Source organism: Schistocerca americana, chromosome X, assembly GCF_021461395.2.
Source record: "Schistocerca americana isolate TAMUIC-IGC-003095 chromosome X, iqSchAmer2.1, whole genome shotgun sequence".
NCBI classification, from domain to species: domain Eukaryota; kingdom Metazoa; phylum Arthropoda; class Insecta; order Orthoptera; family Acrididae; genus Schistocerca; species Schistocerca americana.
In genome coordinates this window covers 933,803,932-933,830,613 of record NC_060130.1, presented here as the reverse complement: position 1 = coordinate 933,830,613, position 26,682 = coordinate 933,803,932, and the positions used below count along the sequence as shown (strand labels likewise).

The 26,682-nt window shown below is 42.0% G+C and overlaps 1 protein-coding gene across 3 annotated transcripts in view; it reads right to left on the bottom strand.

Annotated features, from left to right (window-relative positions):
- The window catches only part of LOC124555766 (dual serine/threonine and tyrosine protein kinase-like), a 335,619-nt gene that overhangs the window by 138,940 nt on the left and 169,997 nt on the right, over window positions 1-26,682 (bottom strand). For all 3 annotated transcript variants that reach the window (XM_047129810.1, XM_047129811.1, XM_047129812.1), the window contains one exon: window positions 23,018-23,256. In XM_047129810.1, coding sequence (XP_046985766.1) covers window positions 23,018-23,256 — 239 coding nt within the window. The remainder of the gene's footprint in view (window positions 1-23,017; window positions 23,257-26,682) is intronic.

Here is a 26,682-nt window from a genome sequence, read left to right as displayed (position 1 = left end):
AGGTGCCTATCCTCTATAAGACACATGGGAGAGGTATCCTACAATATTTTAACTGTATGAGACGATCACGTCTGAGAGATTTCAAGTGTTTATTTCTTGAAGTGTTTTATTTTAATTGTTATTGCTTAGCATTGAAATATCTACTGGAAGCAGACACAACAACCTAGTGCCCCTTAGACATTCCCTGATGGCACACGCAACCTGTCATCTAAATTACCAAATGACTAATCTGGTGCAAAGGCACCCATTTTGAGTTCTTTCTTGTTAAAACTATTTTCAAGTTATCTATTGGCTTTCAGGAGCAACAAAATTTTGGTTTTCAATATGTCATGCAATTATTGGCCAAATTTGAAATGCTATCATAACCTACTCATTCAGAGGTATAATGTTACATTAAGGTTTAGGTAGGTAAAACAAGTATTAAAGTTAGGAACAGTGTATATGTCTTGAGGCAGCATTACTAAAGGCATGCAAATTACCCAGCTTATATTCATCCATTATTTAAGAATGAGAGTATTCTGTGACAGCCAATGAGCTTGGCACACAATTTCGAACCCCAACAACAGTGTTCCTCCCTGACACCTCCCAAAGAAATGATGAAAGGAGAAGAATTCATTGCTTCTTCATTTTGACTGTCCATGCAGCTATACTTCAGCATCAGTCATGACATTTTTATTTATTGCTTCTTTACTACTATATCTCTTTACAACACATTTTGCAGAAAATACCCACATACCACTGAATGTATATGTAAAATTATATCGTTGTACAACAAATAGTTAAGGAGCTATAATCTCATAACACTGAGATGGGTGTAAAACTAGAATTTGCTTAGGACAGAGCATAAATTTCCCAGACTATACTCATTCACTGATTGATAATGAAAGCACACACCACCTTTCAACAAACTTTGCACACAATTGCAAACCTTTTCAAAACTTTACATTGCTTGCATGCTTAAAACTAAATTTTAATTCATTTGTAAATTATTCAGATGTCTAAAGCTGTTTTGTACATGGGAGCTTGATTCTTCAAAGAATGGTGGTTTACTGACTACTTACCATCTGTTCTACTGCAATGTTTACAAAGCCATACAATGGGGAGCTTTACAAGCACAGTTGGCCCATCGGCCAGAAACCTCTGTAAATGAGTGGAAAAGTTTGTAACCAGCTTCACAACTTAAACTAGAGAGCCATTTTGCTGTATCAACAACCCCTTAATCACTTTGTGGTAAACGACTGTCTGGCTAAGACACAGGGTTGTCGCAGCTTCAATATGACTAAATTTGTACCACTGTCAGGTTGTTGTTGTGACAAAACAATATGTAGTGCTCATCGGCAGTGTTATATGTATTAATGAAACATTTTGGATCACCAATGTAGATCACTACACATCAATGGCATAGCTCAGAATCCTACCACATGAACCTTAATGATAGCATCCGCAGTTGATCCTTAGGAATCTCAGGTTTCTTCACTGATGTAACTAACTGGCTTGACAGTTGCCAGTGATCTTAAAGTAGATTTTTTTTTTATTTTATTTATTTATTTTTAAATCTTCCAGTACAAATTTACTGCAGTCGATAATGTTAGCATTTGACTTAATACCCACTGTAAACTTTACTTTACAACTAGAGCAGCTAATTGTTCAAAAACAGCCACTAATAACATCTTTATAGATAGGTCTAATGAAAAAATTATAATGATAAACCATTAGTCAATGGACTCTTCAGATCATGTCATTCAGTTCCTTATGTTAATGTTACTCCAGATCAGGATAAAAGAATCTTGTTAACCTGAGTTTAAAACACAAAATTTAGGTTTATATAAGAAAATATGGGGATAATTTCACTAACAGCTAAGTAATTATTGTTTTTCAATGTGATGTCACATACCACTACTGACACTACTCAGACGGATACAGTAAACTCAGTAGTTTTCTAGATAATGACGAGCACTACAAGTTGTCTAAAACCCAATAAATGTCTTATTACATCTACTATGTATATACATTAATTAGATCCTCAACAGACTTTCTCTTCCCCAATCAAAACTAGGCATTAATTCAATCCTTTTGGGACCACATAAATCTGTAGCTTATAGATATTTCCTTCTTACGATTTCAGGGGATCCTGAAGTTTCATCTTGTCTTTATTTATTTATGACAGCTTCATGTCTGTAGACTGCCTTACAGTGCATAGCAGTGGGTACTTCATGTACTACTCTCATTTCCCATGTCGCCAGAGTTGGACGAGTATCTTATGACACTCTCACACTTACTAAACAGACATGCTGCTCTTATTTTTATCTTCCCTTATTAATACGACCAGGTAAGTATTCCAGACTGACATATTGCCTGTTGGCTTTTTTCTAAGAATCTTAGGCCAACATTTGTTTGATGGTTTTTCTGACATTTCGGTAGCACCAGTGGTTACAATTACCAAAGATTCATCACCCCATTACTGGTGGCAGACCAGAATTGAGCCACAGCCAAAACTGCATGTAACTTTTGAGCCAACAATTGAGGGGCTTTCTTCTGTCATTGTCACTCTGGTTCTCCTCTCGTTCCCTGCAATGATTGTTTGCTGCGGCACAGGAATTTGAGGCACATTGATGTTCAGGCTTTCTGATTTCTTGTTACAACTATTGAGAAGTTCATAAATTTTAATGGCTTCCCTGAACAAAATGTGGCAGCTCACCTCCACAGCAATAACCTGTGTGTCCACAAATTTTCTTACACAATCTGTCTCATTCCTCACATGCTCCATTATGTCTGATTTCTCCACCTGCACCCAATCTGCAATATCGTTTTATGTTCAATGATCCGGGTGTCAATGGATCGTCTGGTCGCTGATGATCCTTTTCTACATCCATAGTAAATTTAATGACACCCTTCTGCATGTGCTGGTTACGAGAACTATTGAGAACTTGGGCCACTGCGTGTATCAAAAACTGACACACACACACACACACACACACACACACACACACACACACACACGTGGACCAAAACCTACACAATCTTTCAAATTGTCACCTAAGACAGAAAAGAGGCATGATTAATATGCTTTTAATGCATTCAAAACAATTATTTGAGCTGCATACCACAGAGGCAAGATGCAACACATGGAATACATTCTGCAGAACAACGGGTACTTTGCCAGTTGCGTAAGAAGTGTGAAGAAACAAAACAGTCTGCAGTATATTGTGTAAACACAGTGTAAAGACTATTTACAAACCAACCAAGAAAATCAGTGAGTCTCAGATCAGCTAATGACAAAAGAAACCCATTCTTATCATCAGGATGTTATCGCACACAGTGTACATGTGGAAACATCTACATTGGAATGATGGGACGATCCATCAGTACTAAAATCATTGAAAATAAACATGACAATGGTTTTAAGAAGAATGATGAAAGTCTGGTCGGAAACAGATCCTGGATTCTCGTGCAGCAATAAACAACCTCTGGAGGTAACACTGAGAGAACCACAGTGGTGACGACCAGGGAAAGGTCCTCAGATGTTGACGCAACATGCACATGTGATTTACAACTATGGTCTCATCTCCAGTCTATCACCAGGAATGGTGAGTGAATCTTTGACAATGACAGACACTCATGCTGGTGAATTATCAATCACTAAACAAACGTTGGCTGAAGATCTCAAGCTGGAAGCCAATGGTCAAAACATCAACAAGTGGCTAAAAAGGCCTCAACAATTTTTGCCCAGAGAGCTGCTTCTGTTTGAAGCCATTTTGAGATTCACCTACATGCCATGTATTCATTTATTAAGCTACTTGTGTAACATACAGCATGTACATTTAGACATCACGCAACTTCCATTGTGAAAAATCTAGATCTGGAACTCGACTGCCTTCATTTTACACATGACTTAATTCAACTCTGCCCTCACACAGATATATGACAGCAAAACCAGTGTATGATCCTTGAAGTACCTTAGTTGTCTGTGACACTCGGGGTCATTTTCATCGTGGTCTACGAGAACTTGAGGAACAACTTCAGCAGACTCCTCCCTACTTCCTGTCATTTTGTACCCTACTCCACAGATTTTCAATTTATATTACTTTTTTACTTGCCTACCAGTAAGCCCTCCATTCCTTTAAGAATCAAACTCCCATGTATAAAACAGCTACAAACATCTGCTTACTTTGCAAATAAGTTAATGTGTTTAGTATTTGGCTTTAAGCATTAAGCAAGAAGTAGTTTAGAGAAGGTTTAGAATTATGCTTAAAGTTTGTTGGAAGTCGCTAAGTGCTCTCATTCTCAAATGCCGGATGAATAAAGTCCGGATATTTGTGCACCATCAGTTACACTGCCTTAACATAAACGCATAGTTTCTAACACTAATACTTGTCTTATTGCACTGAACTTTTAACATAAGATAATATCCCTTAGTCAGCAGATTATGACAGCATTTTTAATTTTAAAATTTGGCCAATAATTACACAAATTATTGGAACAAAAATTTTTGTTGCCCCTGGAAATCATTAGCTAGGTAACCTGCAACTGATATTGAGTTCTGGGATAGTCACTTAGTAATATAGATATTGCATTACTGTAGCTTCTCACATATGGATTTCTTTACTGTTTTCTTGCCTTTCAAACTTAAGTTTCCACACAACACACTGTACAGCTTCCAGGGTCTCGATTATGTTTCAGTAATTCATTACTTCAAAGGTACTTCTATCTATTCTTTGTCTAAATTACAACCAAATAGCAATAAGGGTAGAAAACTGAACTTATTTTGGAGAATTTTCCGTTGTTCTTAATTACTTAGGATCTTTACCGATAACAGCTGTGCTGCTTCATAATTATTTGAAGTTTGGGAGTACTTCATGAAGTTGTTAACAGCAGTTGCCACTCTTAAGTTAGTTTTCCAGTTCTGAACACACTACAAAGATAACCAATTTCTTAAGGAAACATCTATTTTAAAATCTGCTACCACTCTGTTTTTATAAGCACACAGGATTCCAAGACAATCCTTTACATATAGCAGTGCCTCTATAATTGCATAATTGCTTCATACAGTTCATAAACTTTATAGTATGGTGTATCACTATGCCACAGAAGAGGGGATGTGCATCAATACTGAGTAAAATGAATTTGTTTCAAAGCACCTAAGGGAATCTTTAACTTTTTGATATGTTCCCAGAAGTCATGAGACATGAGAGGCCAGTATAAACGGAGGCAGTGGGTATTGTGTTGTCAGCAGAGAAACAGTAACCGCAGAATGGGTCAAACAGGTGAGCTCCGTGACATCAAACATGCACTAGTCATTGGATGTCACTCGAGTAACAGTTTCATCAGGGGCATTTCAACCCTTTTAAAGGTGCAAAAGTGTGATGTGATTGTTAACTGAAACCGTGAAGACACAACCACAGCTAAACCAAGACCAGGCAGACCTCACATACTAATGGCCAAAGAGCGTCAAAGCATTACGGAGGGTGGCTGTAGAAAATCGCATTAAATCAGTGGAAGGAATCACTCAAAGTGCTACCTGCAGTACAGCTAACACAATGACTGTACGTAGGATGTCAAAAAGAATGGTGTACAGTGATTCAGCAGCTCCTCATAAGCCACACATTCCTGTACTCAGTGCTAAGCTAGGATTGAGGTGGTGTGAAGAACACCACCACTGCACAGTGGATGACTGTAAATGAGTAACTCGGAGTGATGAATCATGCTATACCCTGTGGCAATCCAATGTAAGGTTTTGGGTTAGGCGAATGCTTGGAGGACGTTATCTCCCACCGTATGTACTGCCAATATTGAAGTACGGACGAGGTGCTGGCGGTGTTACGGTATGGGATAGTGGTCTAGGTTAGGATGTGATCCGCTCATTACACTTCATAAAATGTTAAATACTGAAGGATATAAACACACTTTACGGCATTGTGCACTGCATACAGTAGAGCAACGGTCTGGAGACAATTAATGCTTATATTAGTATGATGCACCCAGTCATAAAGCAGTATCTGTGAGACAATGGTTAGTTCACAATAACATTCTTGAAATGGACTGGCATGCCCAGATTCCCAATCTAAATATAATAGAATGCCTTTGGTAAGTTAGAATGTTCACTTTGCTCCAGACCCCACATCCCAGTGTCCAAAATCACTACAATATATATAGTACTCTTAGGCGCATGCCACCTTGTAGGGCTCAGGGTGTAACACAATTCATTCGTTAAGATTCAATGACATTTCAGAAAAGCAAACAGTTTTTGCACACCCTCGCCCTCAATGAAGCTGGGTGACAATGATGACGAAATGCCTTTGAACTGTCAAAAGCTATTCAGAAAGCAATAGAAAAGGCTACTCCACTGAAGAAACAAGTCAGTCCAGCACAACTGATCCTTCATTGCTCAGAACTTACTGCACTTAGAAGACAAGTTTGGAAGGCAAGAACAATGTATCAAATGAGTTTGTATGACACACATTTTAGACTGATGCAATATAGGCAAAGAAGGAGAGGTATAAATCTGAGACAAGGTCTGGCAGACAAGCTAGTTAGAAGAAATTTGTCTGTGAAAACCTGGCAGTTGATCCATGGGGCAAACTCTATAAAATTATCAGTGAGAAAATAAGACCCCCAACCACTCCATCCAGTCAAACTGAAGAGTCTGCTCACGTAGTTTTTCAAGTTCAGCTGAAGTAGTTTTCAAGTTGTTCTTCCAGATGACGGTGAAACAGAGGAGTGCTCTACAAGTATTATGACAATACAGCTGCTATTCACTCATGTGCTGACAGAGGTGGCTGAAATGCTATCCAGACTGAAAGTAAATGGAGCTCTTGGCCCAAATGGTATACCAACAGAGGCTGTACAACCATGAAGTCCTTATGTCCTTCCTTACATGAAGGTATTGTTTAATGAAAGAATGATCCAGGGGCATTTTCCTAAATGCTGGGAAATGGCAGAAGCAGTCATTATTTTAAAAAAGAAAAAGATAAAGATCCAATAATCTCCACATCATGCTGACCTGTCTGCCTAATGAATGAACTGGATAAGATTATGCAAAAAATGTTAATCAATACATTAAAATGCTACAGGATTCTAACAGGAGTGAATGATGCTCAATATATATTAAAGAAGGGTAAACGTATTGAGGATGCACTTAATGAGATGAGAATTAGTACACATTCCAGACACAAAATACGAGGGCCGTTCAGAAAGTAACCTCCGGTTGATTTAAAAAAATACACCAAGTTAAATAAAAATATTTTAATATATACATCTTACAACTACATCTTTGCACTATTTTTCTACATAGTCTCCATAGCGATTGAGGCACTTATCGTATCTCTTCACAAGCTTTGAAATTCCTTCTGCATAAAAATCACCCGCTTGTGCCTGGAGCCAGCCTGTGACCGCATCTTTGAGCTCTTCGTCGTCATCAAACCGCTGTGACCCGAGCCATTTCTTCAAATGCATGAAGAGGTGATAATCACTTGGCGCCAGGTCTGGGCTGTAAGGTGGATGGTTGATAACGTCCCACTTGAAGGACTCTGCGAGCAGAGTGAGGACGGGCGTTATCGTGCAAAAAAACGATACCGGAAGTCAGCATACCACGGCATTTGTTCTGTATAGCCCGTCATAACTTTTTTATTGTTTCACAGTACACGTCTTGATTAATGGTCATACCACGTTCCATGAATTCAACCAACAACACCCCTTTGGCATCCCAAAACACCGTTGCCATCAGTTTTCTGGTAGAAAAATCTTGCGAGGCTTTTCTTGGTTTGGTAGGCGAATTTGAATGTGCCCACATCTTTGATTGTTCTTTTGTCTCAGGGTTCACGTACTTAATCCAGGTTTCGTCACCGGTCATGATTCTGTTTAACAATGGTTCTCCTTCGTCCTCATAACGTGACAGAAAGTCTAATGCAGAGGCCATTCTTTGAGTTTTGTGGTGGTCGGTAAGAATTTTGGGCACCCAACGTGCACAGAACTTACGGTAACCCAATCTTGCTGTCACTATCTCGTACAAGAGAGTCTTAGAAATCTGTGGAAAACCAGTAGACAACTCCGACATTGAGAAACGTCGATTTTCACGAACTTTTGCATCAACTGTCTGAAAGAGTTCGTCAGTCACCAATGATGGTCTACCACTCCTCTCTTCATCATGAACGTTTTCTCGTCCACTTTTAAATAAACGTACCCATTCACGGACAACTCCTTCACTCATAACTCTTGGTCCGTACACGGCACAAAGCTCACGATGAATAGCTGCTGCAGAATATCCTTTGGCTGTAAAAAACCTTATGACAGCACGCACTTCACATTTGGCGGGGTTTTCTATTGCAGCACACATTTCAAACTGCCACAAAAACTAAACTAGCGCAGGTATGACGTTCACTCGACCACGGCTTGATGCCGACTGACCTGTTGAGTGCGTGAACGCACAGATGGCATCGCTACTCCCCCCACAACCCGCACTGTGACCAATCGGAGGTTACTTTCTGAACCGCCCTCATATGTATTAGGTATAATGATAGATATATTTCTGGGGCATCTGATAACTTATTGTATTTTTCATTCAATAGGAGACTTAGGAAAACTGGTTGCCCAAGTGACACTGTCAAGTCCCACACCAACACTTATCAAAGTAATTATGAAAGGATACCCAAAGGCTCCGATTGTGGTCCCTAATTCTGAGACATTAACATAGGGCAATTTTTGGATAGATTAAAAGACAGTTAAGAGTTGTAGGATATGTTGTTGATTTCTTACTTTCAGTGCACCCCATCAGTCAAGATTCACTAGAAAATAATAGTTGCAAGCACCTTTGCTCAACAGTGCAACTCAAAATCATGCAAAAATTGTGCTCAATGGTACAACTCAATGTACCATCAAACAAAATTGACGTATGTCACTTACTAAGGATCCACTGATTAAAATAAATCAGGTGACAATTCAAAGGAATAGCATAAATAGGTATTTAGGTGTATATCTGGACGAACTTTGGACATTCAATGCCCACACACAATTTGTAGCAACAAAAGGGAGTTGTATCATGAATAAAATTATTATGAAACAATGGACATTTAGATTGGCGCACAATGTAATTAGACTGTACCATGAGTCTGTATGGACTATAATTGTGGGTATGGTGCCAGTATTTGGTTGCATACGTCACAACTGGTCAGACCTGCCATTGCAGCAAGAAAAAGAGAGAGAGGAATTCTGCTACGATACTGTGGATCCTTGTGCAAAACATCAGCAAATATTCTATTTATATTAATGGACATATTTCCCAGGACCTAGAAATAAGGAAAAAGATTGTCATCTATTGGCTGAACAAAAAACAGTGTAAAAAATAAATGTCTATCTTGGGGAATTAGCAAAAAATCCATTAGTAATAAAGAATTTAATATTTGCAGAATGGCAGCGGAGATGGAATTTCTCAGGCACAGGAAGGAGAAAGTTCCAGTTTCTTCCTGATTTAAATGAATCACTTTAGATACAGTTTAAGTCAAACAAGCAACTGGTACACCACCTTCACAGACATTGGCCATATCCCACATGTCTCAACAGAATTGATAAGAGGGACATGACCAGCGGTGACTCCAGTGAAATAGGCACACCACATCATGAACTACAGGAATGTCTCTAGGTGAAGACATAGCAAGGACTGCTTGGCAGGCTTTAAGAGGAGAAAGTGTTTATGTCATAATTACAGTAAAAGAGGAATATAACATTTTAAATTTTGCAGCTGATGCCTTCCAGAAAAAGCAAGTCTTAACTATAGCCAACAGACAACACAGTAGAGATGAGTAAGGCCTGTATATGACAATAGTGAATCAGCTTGAAGCACGACAGATTTATGATCACTTGGTCGAGTAATCGAAGAGTGAAGGGAGATGGCCACAAACATACATAAATGATGCACTTTGACTGTTGTCTTGCTGTCTGGAGGCAGCAAAATATTGCTGGACATAATGGAGTGGCCGATCTAGTTCAGCACAGAGAGAGAAACTGGATATATTCCAACAGTACTAAATTTATTTTTGTGTGTATGTGGGGGGGGAGGGGGGGAGGGGGGAAGGAGTGCGCACTTTGTGTGTGTGTGTGTGTGTGTGTGTGTGTGTGTGTGTGTGTGTGTGTGCGCGCGCGCGCGCGCGCGCGCGCTCATCACACATGATGATGATGATGATGATGATGCTTGGTTTGTGGGGCATTCAACTGCGAGGTCATCAGTGCCCGTACAAAGTCCCAATTTCTACACAGTCCATTTTTTTTTTCACAATCCAATGTAGTCACTGTCACAAATAATGCTGATGATGATGACACCACAAACACCCAGTCCCTGAGCAGAGAAAATCCCCTACCCAGCCAGGAATTGAACCCAGGACCCCACGATCCAGAGGCAGCAATGCTAGCCACTAGCTCATGAGCTGCGGACTAACAGGACAGTAACAGGAAAGAGTGATGCTACTCAAGATGTATAGCTATCCACCAAATGTCAGTGGTCCTAACATTGCCATATGTAACTGTAATAGGATAACTAATATTAGTGACACCGTTTTCAGCAGTAATAGCAGCAGATGCTGAGGAAAAATCAAGGTGGTGGTCGTAGTAACAGGAACTTCTTTTGAATTGTAATAGCTGTGTTGTTTGTTATTGTAGTAAACTCCGATTCTTTAAATAATTGAACTCCCATGTATAAAACAACGTCAGATTTCCAAGTACTTTATGAATGAACTAATGTCTTAACATATTTGACGTTGAGCATCTAAACAAGAAAAACTTTAGAAAAGGTTCAAAATTATGTTTCAAGTTTGTTGGAAGTTACTAAGTGCTCTCATTATCAAAAACTGGATGAGTATATTCTGGATACTTTGCACCCTATTTTAAACAAAAGTAAGTTTTTCACACATCTCAATGTTTATGACTTCATATCTTCTCCACCATGTGTTGCAGAAATAAATAATTTTAATTCAGTGCTATATGTGGATATTGTCCGCAAAACGTGTTGTGAATACAGTTGTATTGTATTGTACGTTATCTGGGGGGCTTAGAAACGACGGAGAGGCTCCGTCCCCACCGCAGCCGCAGTGGTGGTTCAAATGGCTCTGAGCACTATGGGACTTAACTTCTAAGGTCATCAGTCCCCTAGAACTTAGAACTACTTAAACCTAACTAACCTAAGGACATCACACATATCCATGACCGAGGCAGGATTCGAACCTGCGACCGTAGCGGCCGCGCGGTTCCAGACTGTAGCGCCTTTAACCACTTGGCCACCACGGCCAGTGCCGCAGTGGTCCACAACCCCACGACGACTACCGCAGTCCACTTCACTTCACCCCTCTACCGCCCCACACCGAACCACTCTTTCAGGGTTATTGTGCAGTTTGGCCCCCGATGGACCCCCCAAGGAATGTCTCGTAGAAGACGAGTGTAACCCCCATATTTGTGCGGAAGAGTAACTGTGGTGTATGCGTATATGGAGAGCTTGTTCGCACAGCAATCACCTACATAGTGTAGCTGAGGCAGAATAAGGGGAACCAGCCCGCATTCGCCGAGGCAGATGGAAAACCGCCTAAAAGCCATCCACAGATTGGCCGGCTCACCGGACCTCGACACAAGTCTGATGGGCGAATTCGTGCCTGGGACCAGGTGCTCCTTCCCAATCTGGAAAGCCATGCGTTAGACCGCATGGCTAACCGGGCGGACTGAATACAATTAGCTTGTGAAGAATTAATATTTTTCTTTTCATAATCATTTAGTGGGGGTCACCAAGAAAAAGTTTCACAAAGGTTTGAAATTATGTGTACTGTTCGTTGCTTGTAACTAAATGCTCTAATTCTCAATATTGGATGAATATAGTCTGGCTATTAGTGCATGGTTAGTCACACTTCAAAAAAATGGCTCTGAGCCATCTATGGTCATCAGTCCCCTAGAACTTAGAACTACTTAAACCTAACTAACCTAGGGACAGCACACAACACCCAGTCATCACGAGGCAGAGAAAATCTCTGACCCCACCGGGAATCGAACCCGGGAACCCGGGCGCGGGAAGCGAGAACGCTACCGCACAACCACGAGCTGCGGACGGTTAGTCACACTGCCCCAAATTATAAACACAGTTTGTAACTATTATATTTGTCTAACATTTCACGTAAGATTATAATTCCTAATGGTTAGATTATATCAGCATGGTAAATCTAGTCACTATTTACAAGAATTATTGAAAATCAAATTTTTGTTGCCCCTGGAAGCCGTCAGACAGACAAAGCGCCACTGGCCCTAGGTTCTGTGTCCCAGGAGAATCTCTTAGTAATATAGATGCTTTCTTAACGGTATTAGTAGCAGTTGGTATAAAGATACTCTAAAATTAGCCAAGATAATATGATATACAAAGAGCTTCAGCACTTTTTCTGTCACAGTAACAGAAGACCTGACTGAGGGTGGAAAAAGATACCATAGGATAACTACATGTGGAGTAGCATACATGCAGAAACCTAAAAATGATAATAGTAGTAGTAACAAAAATAAGCAAAAATTAGTATTAAAGACACAGTAAACTTAACTCAGTGTTTAGAACAGAAAGGAATTAAGGGAAAGAGAAACAGAATTTCATGAAAAGCCATGCACATGTAATTATACATTCAGCAGTCCAGTCTTGTTTCTGAGAAAGTGGGCTATGATAAATAAATAAATAAATAAATAAATAAATAAACAAACAAACACTACCTACTCTGGTTTCAGCTCCCGAGGAAGAATGGACTGCCATTCCTCCACAGACATTCAGACACCTCACTCAAAGTGACCCAGCAGAGTTCAAGCTGTCATAAATGCAAAGGATGGCACAACCCACATTAATGTCCATTGACAGGTATCTGGCTACTTTTGATCAGATAGTGTACTATCTACAAACCAGTTAGGTCCCAGTCAGATAACTTCGTAACTATGGCATACTTATAATTTTTGTGTGTTTTAACTTCTCACTGGAAACTATTACAGTCACCATTCAGTACCTTCTTTACACATGGTCCAGTAAAATTAATATGATCAACACCTATGTTCAATGTCAACGTGCAATAGCCACTCACAGACAGCAGGTGGCAATACTACCAGCGTAGGTATATAACTCTTGTTGGGCGTGGGGGGTGGGGGGGAGGGGGAACAGTACAGTAGTTGTTCTAATGAGGAAATGAAGCACTTTATCTGATGTCCAAACATACATTATCCTTGGTTTTAGGGCCAAGGGTCGAAGCTCTTCCGAAATGCCTAAGTTTGTAAACTGTGCACATGGTGCTGTGGTTAAAGTATACCATGCACGGCAACATGGTGCTATCCAAAACTGTTGCCAATGCAACTCTTGTGCACCGTGGGCCATAGATGACAGGTGCAAACAATGGCTGCAGAGATGTGTATGGGCGAACAGACAGGCAACTGTTGAGCAATTGACTACCCAGATAAACCAAGGGGCTACCAACAGCATTACCTCAATGGCTGTTCAGTGAACACTTGTTGCATATGAGACTCCACAGCAGGCACCGGGTTCATGCACCCATGCTGACTGCTGTTTATCAGCAACTAAGGCTGGAATTTGCACATCAGTACCAGAACTGGACATCCACTGAGTGGTGACAGGTGGCCTTTTCAGATGAATCACATTTTTTGCTCCACTGGACAGATAGTTGTTGGCAAGTACAGCACAAAATGTCTGAAATCGAACACACTGCAACAATTGTTGTAAGGGTCCAGACTGGAGGGCAATCACTGGATGATACGGTCGTTCTGGAAGGCACAATGGATCAACACAAGTATGCATCTATCCTTGGGGACCACATCCACCCCTCCATGCAACATGCAATTTGTGTTTCCTCAGCACGATGGCATCTACAACAGGAGAGTGCAACATGTCACAGAGCTTGCAGTGTATGTGTGGGGTTCAAAGAGCTCCAGGATGAGTTTACCATATTCCCCAAACTCCCTGGCTTTAAACCCAATAAAGAATCTGTGTGACCACATCGATCGGGCTGTTTACACAATGGGGCCTCAAACAAGAAACACAGCACAGCTGGCCATGGCACTGGAGTCAGAATGGCTCCACATTCTTGTCAGAATTTTCCAGAACCTCACTGACACTCTTCCTGCATGTCTCACAGCAGTCCGCATTGCAAAAGGCGGTTATTCAAACTTTAGACAGGTGGTCACATTAATGTAACGGGATAGTGCATTATTGTACGAGCTGTTGTATTCATATTAAGGTAGTGTTCTCACAACTCGTGTGGCACCATCACAATGGTTATTACATTCTGCTGAGTTATTCAAAATGAAAGTAGCAATGTTATCACGATTTTTAAGATCCATGCCTCTAACCACAAATAGTTTATTTTTCAGATTTCGTAATTCATTCACTACACTCATACATACAGGCTGCAATGTAATGGTGATTGCTTTACAGTGTCATACCTAAGAGAAATGATAACTGAGACTGCACTGTGTCAGCATAGCAATGAACATACATCTACATCCAAACTCTGCAAACTACTGAGAAGTAAAGTGGAGACAGTACTTCTCATTTGTACCACATTTAGGTTTTTTTGCATGTAAGAATGCCTGCTTAAATGCCTCTTTCTACTGTAGTTAGTGTAATCTTATCTTTGTGATAACAGTGGCAGCAATACACAGGGTTCATGAACATTTGTAAGTGGACTTCCAACAGTTGTCCGACATCTATCTTCATGTTTTTCAGCATTTTCATTACACTCTCCCATGAGATAAATGCGCATAGCTATTTGTGCTGCCTTTCTTTGAGTACATTCAATATCTCCTGTTACGTCTATCTGATATGGGTCTCTCATACTGGAATGATATTCTTGGGTAACACAACTGTTTTATAAGAAACTTTGTATGCTGATTACATTTGCCCAGTATCCAACCAACAAACAGAAATCTGCTACCTGCTTTACTTACAATCGATCCCATATAATAATTCCCCTCTATATCCCCCAAACTGTTACAACAAGGTATTTGCATGACTTGAGCAATTCCAATTGAGGCGTTGTCTGCTACAATCAATTATAATGAGTCCCGCAACCGAAATGAAGTCGCAGGGAAGCCAGAGGAGGACACAGCAGAAGAATATGGGCCACTGTCAACCGGGCGCCACACCGACACTGAGGTGGGTCTTGACAGTGCAGGAGGAAGCCGTGGATTGCCCAGGCATGGCCAATGCGGAGCCAGCAGAGAAGCACAGAGTCCCTGCGAGAGGCCCACATCGAGGACTTTCACACATTCGTGGTCCTCTTAATGGCTCTTAGTTTGTTGTGCTTATTGATATTTTGCCATTCTGTCTCCCAAAGCCGAAACACCTTGCAGCGAAATAACAAACACAGGTCAGTTGCAGGAATGCCATCTCCAGAAGTGGTTTCCATGTAGCCTGTTTGGCCAGCCTGTCAGCAAGTTCATTTCCTGGGATTCCGACGTGACCAGGGGTCCAGACAAACACCACTGAACGACTGGACTGTTCCAGCGCATAGATGGACTCCTGGATGGATGCTACCAAAGGATGACAAGTTTTCAGGCTGCCCAAGGAGTCAGTACATAAAAGAAAAAATTCCCCAGGGCTTAAACGGAGATACTGAAGAGCAAGAAAAATGGCCACCAGCTCTGCAGTGAATACACTGCAGCCATTGGGCAAGGAATGCTGTTCAATGTGTCTGCCATGAATGTGGGCAAAGCCTACGTGACCATCAGCCATCGAGCCGTCAGAGTAAGCCACTTCAGAGCCCTGGAACACTTCAAGAATCGAGAGGAAGTGACAGCGGAGAGTCGCAGGGTTAACAGAGTCCTTAAGGCCATGTGACAAGTCCAGACAAAGCTGTGGCTGAGGCGTTCACCATGGACGTGTACGTGAACGGACTGCAAGCAGAGGTGGTAAAGGAAAGGACTCTAGTTCAGAGAGAAGGGACCACATGCGAATCACAATCGTTAGCCCTGACCTGTGCCTCCCATGTGGGAGATGGACTGCCGCGGGCGGGAAAAGGAGACGGTAATTCGGATGCTCAGGAGAACTACAAATGTGTGCTGCATAACAGGCAAGCAGTTGTGAACGTCTGATCTGCAATGGAGGGACCCCAGCCTCCACCAATGCGTCGGTCACCGGACTCGTCCTAAAAGCTCGTCACTAGTCGAACCCCACAGTGGTGCATAGGGTTGAGAAAACGCAATGCTGAGGCCGCTGCTGAACCATAAACCACACTCCCATAGTCAAGGCAGGATTGGACAAGGGCTCTGTAGTCGTAACAGCGTAGAGCGCTCTGCACCACAATTGGTGTTGCTCAGGCAATGGAGGGCACTTAGGTGCTGCCAGCACTTCTGCTTAAGCTGACGAAGATGAGGAAGCCAAGTCAATCGAGCGTCAAAAAGCAGTCCTAAGAATCGATATGTCACCACTACAGTCAGTGGATCATCATGAAGGTAAAGTTCTGGGTCTGGATGAATGGCACAACGCTGACAGAAGCGCATGACACACGACTTTGCGGCTGAAAACTGGAGGTTGTGGGCTAGAGCCCATGACTGCGCCTTGTGGATGATCCCCTGTAGGCAATGCTCAGCAACACCAGTACTGGAGCAGCAGTACAAAATGCAGAAGTCGTCTACATACAGAGAAGGTGAGACGGAGGGCCCGACAGCTGCTGCTAGACCATTAATGGCCACTAAAATTAGAGAGATACTCAATACAGAGCCCTGCGGGACTCCATTCTCCTGGATAGGGGGGTGGGGTGAACTATGGGAGCCACCAACCTGGACACAGAAAGTATGAGGAGACAGGAAATTTTGGATAAAAATCGGGAGTGGGCATCTGAGACCCCACTCGTGATATGATGTCGTCGGGTCATGTCATATGCTTTTCGTGTATCAAAAAAGACATCAACCATGTGTTGCCATCTGAGAAAGACTGTTCGGATGGCAGACTCTAGGGACACAAGATTATCAGTGGTAAAGCGACCCTGGCAGGAGCCGCTCTGACATGGAGCCAGTGGGCCACAGGACTCCAGGACCCAGCCCAAACACCAACATACCGTATGTTCCAGCAGCTTACAAAGAATGTCGGTGAGGCTGAGGGGCCGATAGCTATCCATATGAAGCAGGTTTTACCGGGTTTGAGCACCGGAATGATGGTGCTCTACCATCATTGACATGGAAAGACACCATCACACCACATCCGGTTGAAGATGACAAGGAGATGTCGCTTGTAGTCAGATGAGAGATGTTTAAACATCTGGCTGTGGATCCGATCAGGCCCAGGAGCTGTGTCAGGCAATGTGGAAGGGCACTGTGGAGCTCCCACTCTGTCAATGGTGACTTATAGGATTCACTGTGGCATGTAGTTAATGAGAGGACGTTCCCTTCCAGCCGCCGTTTGAGAGTGCGAAAGGCTGGAGGGTAATTCTCTGACGCAGAGGCTCAAGCATAATGCTCGGCATTCACGGTTGCGTCGGTAGATAATATGCCATTTTCAAGATGTATCTCTCCCAATTCTCCTGCTTCTGTCGTTTGATAAGTTGCACGGAGCCCTTTAAAGACTATGAGGTGCTCCAGGGAAGGGTGCCGCTTATGCCACTGTAGAGCTTGCCGATGCTCTTTAATTGCTTCAGCAACTTCCGGCAATCATCAAGGGACTGCCTTACGCTAAGGGCATCCTAAAGAGTGAGGGATCACGCTTTTGCCCCAGAAACAATTGTTGTAGTCACCTGCTCTACCATCACATTGATGTTACTGTGGATAGATGGAAGAAGTACTGGGCTGCAAATTGATAAATCAATGGCAGAGTAACTACCAAGAGCCACACTGAAATTTGTGGTGGCCCCAGTATTTAAGAGGCACAGGTCGAATTGAGACAGTAAGGTTTCGACATCTCTGCCTCGGCCAGTAAGCACAGTGCCACCCCACAAGCGGTTATGGGTGTTAAAATCTCCCAAAAGTAGGAAAGGTTTAGGGAGTTAATCAATCAGTGCAGCTAATACATTCAGGAGTAATGCACCATCTGGAGGAAGATATACATTGCAGACAGTTATTTCCTGCGTCGTACTTACCCTGGCAGCCACAGCTTCAAGAGGGGTTTGAAGGGGCACATGTTCACTACAGACTGAGTTCAGGACATAAACGCAAACTCCATCTGACACTCGATTATAGTTGCTAGGGTTCCGGGTAATATCCCTTGTAGCCGGGAATCAGGTTTCCTGGAGGGCAATGCAGATAGATGTTAAGCTTAAGAGTTGCCGTAGTACAGCCAGGGGGTGGAAAAAACCACTGCAATTGCACTGGAGGATGACATCATTGTGAGACTGGGAAGGCATGGAACATTCAATGAGATAGTTTATACCTCAGAGTCACCTGCTGCCACCTACTTATTGCCTGAGCAGTCTATATCCATTGTATCTGAGGGTCTGGCGAGATCTAGGTCCTCAGCGGATGCTGAAATCTCCACCCCATCCTCAGACACAGAGCTTCTAGGTAGCAGTGGTGTGGATGCCACCGTAACTTACTTGGTCTTGGGGGTTTTCTTTTTGGATTTCTCTCAATGCTCCTTGGGTTTCCCTGGCTGGGAGGACTTCACTGGCTCAGTCTATGTGACTGAGGATGAGCATGAAGCCCTACAACCAGCTGCTTTTGGGCTTTTCAGCCACTGGCAGGTGTCACCTTTCCCACTAGCAGAAAACTGGGAAGGGAGTGACCGAAGGGACTCCCTTCTAGTGAGAGAAGCCGAAGAAGACTTACGCTTCTCCGGCTTAGACATGGGGACGGATGGCCCTGAGGGCCGGACAGGGGTTGGGGAGAGGGCGTTGCTCCCGAAGTAGGTGGTGCAGGAGCAACAGGGAGGGAAATGCCAATGCCCCCACCACCAAGGGGGCAGGTGTAGTCTTCCAGCTCTGAGATTTGACTGGGGTTGGCGGATCTGATTTGGCCAGAACTGTTTTAGCAGCAGCGTAAGACGATGTCGTGCACAGGATGCAGGCGGTCAAATTTCCTCTTAGCCTCAGTGTAGGTCAGTCGGTCCAGGGTCTTGTACTACATGATTTTCCTTTCTTTCTGGAGAATCCTGCAGTCTGGCGAGCAAGGCGAATGGTGCTCTCTGCAGTTGACACAGATGAGAGGTGGGGCACATGGAATATTGGGATGTGATGGGCATTGGCAATCTCAACACGTGATGCTGGAAGTACAGTGGGAAGACATGGCTGAACTTCCAGCACTTAAACCACTGCATCAGGGAGAGGGATACAGGGCTTTACATCACAGCAGTAGAACATCACCTTGACCTTCTCGGGCAATGTATCGCCCTAGAAAGCCAAGACGAAGGCACTGGTGGCAACCCAATTATCCCTTGGACCCCGGTGGACACGCCAAATGAAATGTACACCTCGCCGCTCTACTGCAAAACGTGGTCCCTGTGAAATATAATACCCTGGACCATATTTAAGCTCTTATGGGGCGTGATGGTTACAGAAACATCCCCCAGCTTGTCACAAGCGAGTAACGCCCGTGACTAGGCAGAGGATGAATGCTGTTTTGATCAAGACTAACCCAGGTCTGATTTTGGACAAGCCTTCCACCTTCCCAAACTTGTCCTCTAAATGCTCAACAAAAAACTGAGGTTTCATCGGCATGAAATATTCCCCATCAGCTCTCGAACATACAAGGTACTGGGGCAAATAAGATCTGCTGCCATCCTTAGCCTGACATTCCTCCTATGGTGTGGTCAGGGGGGGGAACGATTTGGGGTCGTACTTCTGTGTGTTGAATTGACCTCTTGAACGCTTAGAGACAGCTGGTGTTTCACCACCAGCAAGAGATGATGGACTATGCTTCATCGTGTGTCATCCGCCCTGATGCCACCCTCTCCGACCAGGAGCCCTCCTCCGGGAGCCACCAAGCACCAGCAAAGGCCACCTGGAAGGATGGCCATTGCCAGGAATCCCAATGCCCCAGGGGGATGGGCATCTACCCCTTGACATACATGGGGAGTTAACGGTGCAGGCATCAGCAGAGCAATCCGTGTGTGGTCAGGGGGCTGCAACCAACAGGGTACATGGCGGCCCCACTACAACGGACTGGCTACCATGCTGGATATCAGGTGAAAAGAAGTCCATGGTCATCGTCAACGCAGAAAGCGCCACTGCTTAGTGCATGGTGGAAAACGCACCCAGGAAGTTATCACCCAAGAGATGGAGAATGAGCTCGACTGAAATGCGACGACAAGAAAGTGGGCTACAGATCTCAATGCAAGATGGACACAATGCACCATGAAAGGCACCCTTCCCCAATTGGCTCGCTCTTTGGGAAAATTTTGAAGAATGGAGGTCAAAAATACAGTGGATCATCGCATAAAGGCCAAAACGTGTGAAACTCCTTTTAGTCACCTCTTACGACAGGCCTATTCTTACCCCCAGACCCGCAGGGGACGGAGAGAGAGAGGGGAGAGAGAGAGAGAGAGAGAGAGAGAGAGAGAGAGAGAGAGAGAGAGAGAGAGAGGGGGGGGGGGGGGGGGGGGGAGCGCGATCTGGGTGGCCAAATCATTCACCCGAATTGTCCAGCATGTTCTTCAAACCAATCACTAACAAGTGTGGCCCAATGACAGGGCGCATTTATTATCCATAAAAATTCTATCATTTTTTGGGAACATGATGCCTATCAATGGCTGCAAATGGTCTCCAAGTAGCCAAACATGACCATTTGCAGTCAATGATCGGTTCAATTGGTCTAGGGGACCCAGTCCATTCCATGTAAACACAGCCTACACCATTATGGAGCCATCACCAGCTTGCACAGTGTCTTGTTGACAACTTGGTTCCATCGTTTCACGGGTCTGCACCACATGTTAACCCAATCATCATCTCTTACCAACTGAAATCTGGACTCATCTGACCAGGCCATGGTTTTCGAATTATCTAGGGTCCAACCATTATGGTCATGAGCCCACAAGAGGTGTAGCAGACAATGCCATGCTGTTAACAAGGCACTTATGTCACTAACTTGCTGCCATAGCCCATTAATGCCAAATTTTACCACTCTGTCCTAACAAATATGTTCATTGTACATCCCACATTGATTTCTGTCATTATGTCACATAGTGTTGCTTGTCTGTTAGCATTGACAACACTATGTAAACACTGCTGCTCTTTGCCATTAAGAGAAGGCCGTCAGCCACCATATTGTCCATTGTGAGAGGTAGCGCCTGATATCTGGTATTCTTGGCACACTCTTGACGCTGTCCATTTCAGAATACTAAAGTCCCTAACAATTTCCAAAATGAAATGTCCCATGAGCCTAGAGCTTCAACTACCATTCCAGGATCAAATTTATTAATTCTGGTTGTGTGGCCATAATCACATTGGACACCATTTCATATTCTTCACCCGAGTACAAATGACAGCTCCACCAACACACTGCCCTTTTATATGTTGTGTACAGGATACTACTGCCATCTATATATGTGCATATCACTACTGCACAACTTTTGTCACCTCAGTGTATATCAGTCTTCTGGCAGGTTTGATGTGGTCTGCCCTGAATTCATATGCCAGGCTCATCATTTCACAGAGCAGCATTTGCACCCTGCTTTAATTATTTGTTGGTTGTATTTAAATTTCTGCATGAACCTATAGGTTTACCTCTATTCTTTAACCAATGACACTGTTCTATAATCATCATTTTTATCTGTTTTCCGTCTTTCCCTTGGTTACTCTAAATTTGTGGAGGTATGTACCATCTATGCAACTAAATGAAGGCAGTATGTTTATTGCCATACGCATTGCACTTCTTTTATTTGGGAAGCATCATCAGTGACCTGAAATACATGTTTCTTTTTATACATACAATACATGTATTACGTGACAGATATAATATGCTGCTATATTACATTTTGTTATGTTTTTCTCTTGCTTTTTAGTTTAGTAGCAACTCTTTTAGCACAAGTTTCATATTGTGAATGTATCGTTCGGTGTTACTGCACTGGATATTGTAAGTAACACTGAATGATACATACACAATACTGAACTTGTGCTACAAAAGTTGCTTCTAACCTAAAGAGCAAGAGAAAACCATGACAAAATGTAATATAGCAAATGGTTCAAATGGCTCTGAGCACTATGGGACTCAACTGCTGTGGTTATCAGTCCCCTAGAACTTAGAACTACTTAAACCTAACTAACCTAAGGACATCACACACATCCATGCCCGAGGCAGGATTCGAACCTGCGACCGTAGCAGTAGCACGGTTCTGGACTGCGCGCCTAGAACCGCGAGACCACCGCGGCCAGCTGTGTAATATAGCAGCATATTATATTTATCACATAATATGTTTATTGTATGCATAAAAAGGAACATGTATTACAGACCACTGATGATGCTTCCCAAATAAAAGAAGCGAAACGTGTATGGCAATAAACATACTGCCTTCATTTAGTTGCATAGATGGTACATACCTCCACTAACTATTCTACAAGTTACATTTCAATAAATTCCACCAGAACTGTAAAAGTTAATGGTAAGCCTCACATTCTTGAATCTAAGTTGAGATGTTTTCTTGGGGTATACTCTCAATTTTGAGGCCTTTACCTGCATTAGATTATTTATTTGGATACAGTATAAGAAATCTCTAGTTTCCTAATATTTCTCTATTTCTATCGGCATTTTGTGAACTGTGTATACAGTGATTTGTTCCTTGACCGAAGAGCTCAGCTCAGCTCAGATGATCCCAAGAAAAATTACGGGAAAGGAATATGTAAAAAAATATTTCTTCACTTATCTCTCACGCATGCTTAAAATTTTTCTATGCAAGTACATTTACACATCAAAAGGTGCACAAATGAATATTTAGTTGTAACTGTAGTGATAGAAATGCACAATTAAGAAACAGAAGAAAAAAAGAAAATGAACTCGTAGGAAGACAATATCACAACCGAAACATACCAATAGGGACCAAACCAAATTGACTACGCAAGAAGTTACGTTACAAAGAACAGTTTCAAGTACTCACTTGTCTTACAGCATCACTGGCAAGAAGATTTCCCTCTTGTTCATAACAATTTTTTTCTAAGCTCTCTAAACATCGCTGCAGTGTTCCGACATAGGTATCTTGTAAACAATCTACTGACTGAATTATCTGTGTTGCCACTGAACTGTTTATACGGCTCAGTATTAAATAGTGAATCTCTGATGTAGCAACATGCACTGATTGGGCTGATCTGACATCCTGGTTCTCAAGGAGATTAACAGCTGAAAAGGAACATAAGATATTGGAATAAATATATAAGAAATTTATCTAACATCTTTAATACACAAACCAAAGGGCTAAAAGTGGAAAATTAACCAGAAGATATAAATTAAATTATTTTACGTTCTCCTACATCCACAGTCCTGCAAAATTTTGTGGAGGATAACGTCTTTCAGCTGCACTTTTATTAAATGTATTTACTCACAACAACTGTGATTTAAAGCTATTGTGCCAGTCTCAAGCGATAGCTGTACCAGCATAAACTACTTGAAGTTTAGTTCATTTACCTCTACAAATACATTGTTTCCAAAAAATTTATAAAAAAATTGTTTTTTCAAAAAGTACAGCTCACCCTACTTCACTAGAGAGAGAGAGAGAGAGAGAGAGAGAGAGAGAGAGAGAGAGAGAGAGAGAGATTCAGAGCATTGTTTTACTTAGACAAAATGATTTAAAACTGGTTCCTCCTGATTATACAGTGTAAGTTCTGCTAATGTGACCTACGTCTTCAATTACAACCACTTACTGAATAGGTTCACAACAAAGCCTACATCTGCTTTTTATTGGAAAATGTAAAAGTGAACAACTCACTGTTACCAAACCCAAGAAAAATGAGTTTGAACTGAGAAGAATCGGTCTGAGCCAAAAACAGCGAGTCTGAGACAAAAACAGTGAGTTTGACCTGATACCTCTATAACAGGGTGTTTCCTGAAACAAATTAAGATCCACTAACAAATATGTTCAACATAAGTAAAAGAATAAACCCTGGCCTCTTTATTCTTCTTCTTCTTCTTCCTGTCACTTTGGTCTGGGAGACCTACCTTCTTCCACCATTCATTTCTGTTCTTGGCTTCCACGGTCAATTCTTCTTTCCTCAGGCCCATTCCTCCATATGCCTGTTGATATCATCCTTCAATCTTGTCCGTGGCCTTCCTGGCCTCTTCTACCTACCACAGATTTTGAGTCTGCTGCTCACGGTAGTATTTCCTCTTTCATCCTAATCAGGTGTCCACCAGCCCACATCGATCTTCCTGTCTCCATCCTTTAGACAACATCAGCTTGCGAGTATAGGTTTGCCAGTTCCTGACCACTTAATATTAATATTTACTCCATACCTGTGTCTGGGTGTTCCTCTTGGGAACAAATATTTTGCTTAATATCTTTCTCTCAAAGGTTTGCCTCTGTACGAAGAATCCAAATTAAGATGAAATGCGTAACAACACTATCTATTTATTACTAACTTAAAAGTTACTAAAAAATGTTTTTGGCACAGGGAAAGCTTTTCCCCTCTACAACAAATTTTCTTAATTTTCAATGAAATCTTAGTTTAATGACTTTTCATTCTTTCTTGATTAGCACTGACTTTTCACTTCACTTAACCATTTTCACAATAAGGTATCTTTTGCTTTTTCATCCTTGGCTTTTTTCAGCTGTTAAATTCTAGCACTTTATTTTTTTAATTATAAGTTGCTACACTATTCTCTCATTAACTAGTTGCAACATTACTTCTCTTTAATATGAGTTCCCTCACTGCAAAATATTCATTAACACTTGCAATTTGTATCTATGCAGAAATGTAGGTGGATCTCAAAATATTGAAAGAAACCTAATCATAGACATTTTATCGCCAATCATTCAATATCTTATTGTGCACTTTCTCAATTTTTTCAACTGCAGCTGCAGTTTTGAGATGTCTGCACACACACACATATATTCAATAGAAGGGTGGTCACTTTTGAATTTAGTCTTTCATTACTGTTGGGAATGAAGGAGTACACAACTCCAAAACCTTAAACAATTTTGGATTGTGGTTTTGGTTTGTGGAAACTACCAAAACTAAAGAATTTTCTTATGGAACAGTATTTCAGAGTGAACAAAACACAACACACTGATGTCACAAAATTTCATTTGTATCAACACTATACCCCTGCACTCTACCAATAACATCTGACCTTACCTCCACATACAGAGTTTTCTGTCATCTACACACTTAGCAAGCTGTCCTCAACACTAATAAACATCATAGCCACAGGTAACCTCACTTTTTCACTGGGTATTTTACATCCAGCACAAGTGTGCATACACTTTCTTTAAACACACGTATATGCTATTTTTACATATACCTATGTAGGCAAACAACTATATATTCCTCTAGGTTTCAATAAAACTATTGTATATGACATGTCCTGAGACAGTATGAAATTCTGTTCCATTCACGTACATCCCAAGAACTGAGAAAGAGGCCTTAGGAACCAAGGTGAAACAGACATACAGAAACAACAGAAATATCGGAAAATTATAATGGGTAGACTATATACACCATTTATGTTTACTACAATTTATATTCATGTCACTTTAGGAACAAGAATGTGGATATACACTGAAGTGCCAAAGAAACTGGTATAGACATGCGTATTCAAATACAGATATATGTAAACAGGCAGAATATGGCACTGTGGTCGGAACGCCTATATAAGACAAGTGTCTAGTGCAGTTGTTAGACCAATTGTTGCTGCTACAATGGCAGGTTATTAAGATTTAAGTGAGTTTGAATGTGGTGTTATAGTCAGTGCACAAGCAATTGGACACAGCATCTCCGAGGTAGTGATGAAGGGGGGATTTTCCCATTTCACAAGTGTACCGTGAATATCAGGAATCCGGTAAAACATCAAATCTCCAACAGCACTGCAGCCGGAAAAAGATCCTGCAAGAATGGGATGAACAGCGACTGAAGAGAATCGTTCAATGTGACAGAAGTGCAACCTTACTGCAAATTGCTGCAGATTTCAATGCTGAGCCATCAATAAGTGTCAGCGTGAGAACCATTTAATGAAACATCATCAATATGGGCTTTCAGAGCTGATGGCCCTCTTGTGTACCCTCGATGACTGCATGACACAAAGCTTTACGCCTCACCTGGGCACATCAACACCAACATTGGACTGTTGATGACTGGAAATACATTGCCTGGTCGGACAAGTCTCGCTTCAAATTGTATTGAGCAGATCAATCTATGGACCCTGTATGTCAGCAGGGGACTGTTCAAGCTGGTGGAGACTCTGATCACCTGCATCCATTTATGTCCATTGCGCATTCCGATTGACTTAGAAAATTCCTGCGTGTGTGTGTGTGTGTGTGTGTGTGTGTGTGTGTGTGTGAGTGAAAGGGGGGGGGGGTGCTCTTCAGCTGTAGAATTACACCTGGGCTACTGTACAGTGCTTGCCTGGAAGTGCTAAAACGATGCCCCCACAAATTGAATCCTTAATATCTCCACGTATGTGGCACAGCAAATTTACACACGACATTTTCCCTGAAGCAAACTACCAACACAACTCCAAAGGTTGGTTGTCCATAAAAGTATCATATTAGACCATCCTGCAATACTGACCATCAACCAAATTATTTCAGATGTTATTACAGTATAACAGTGT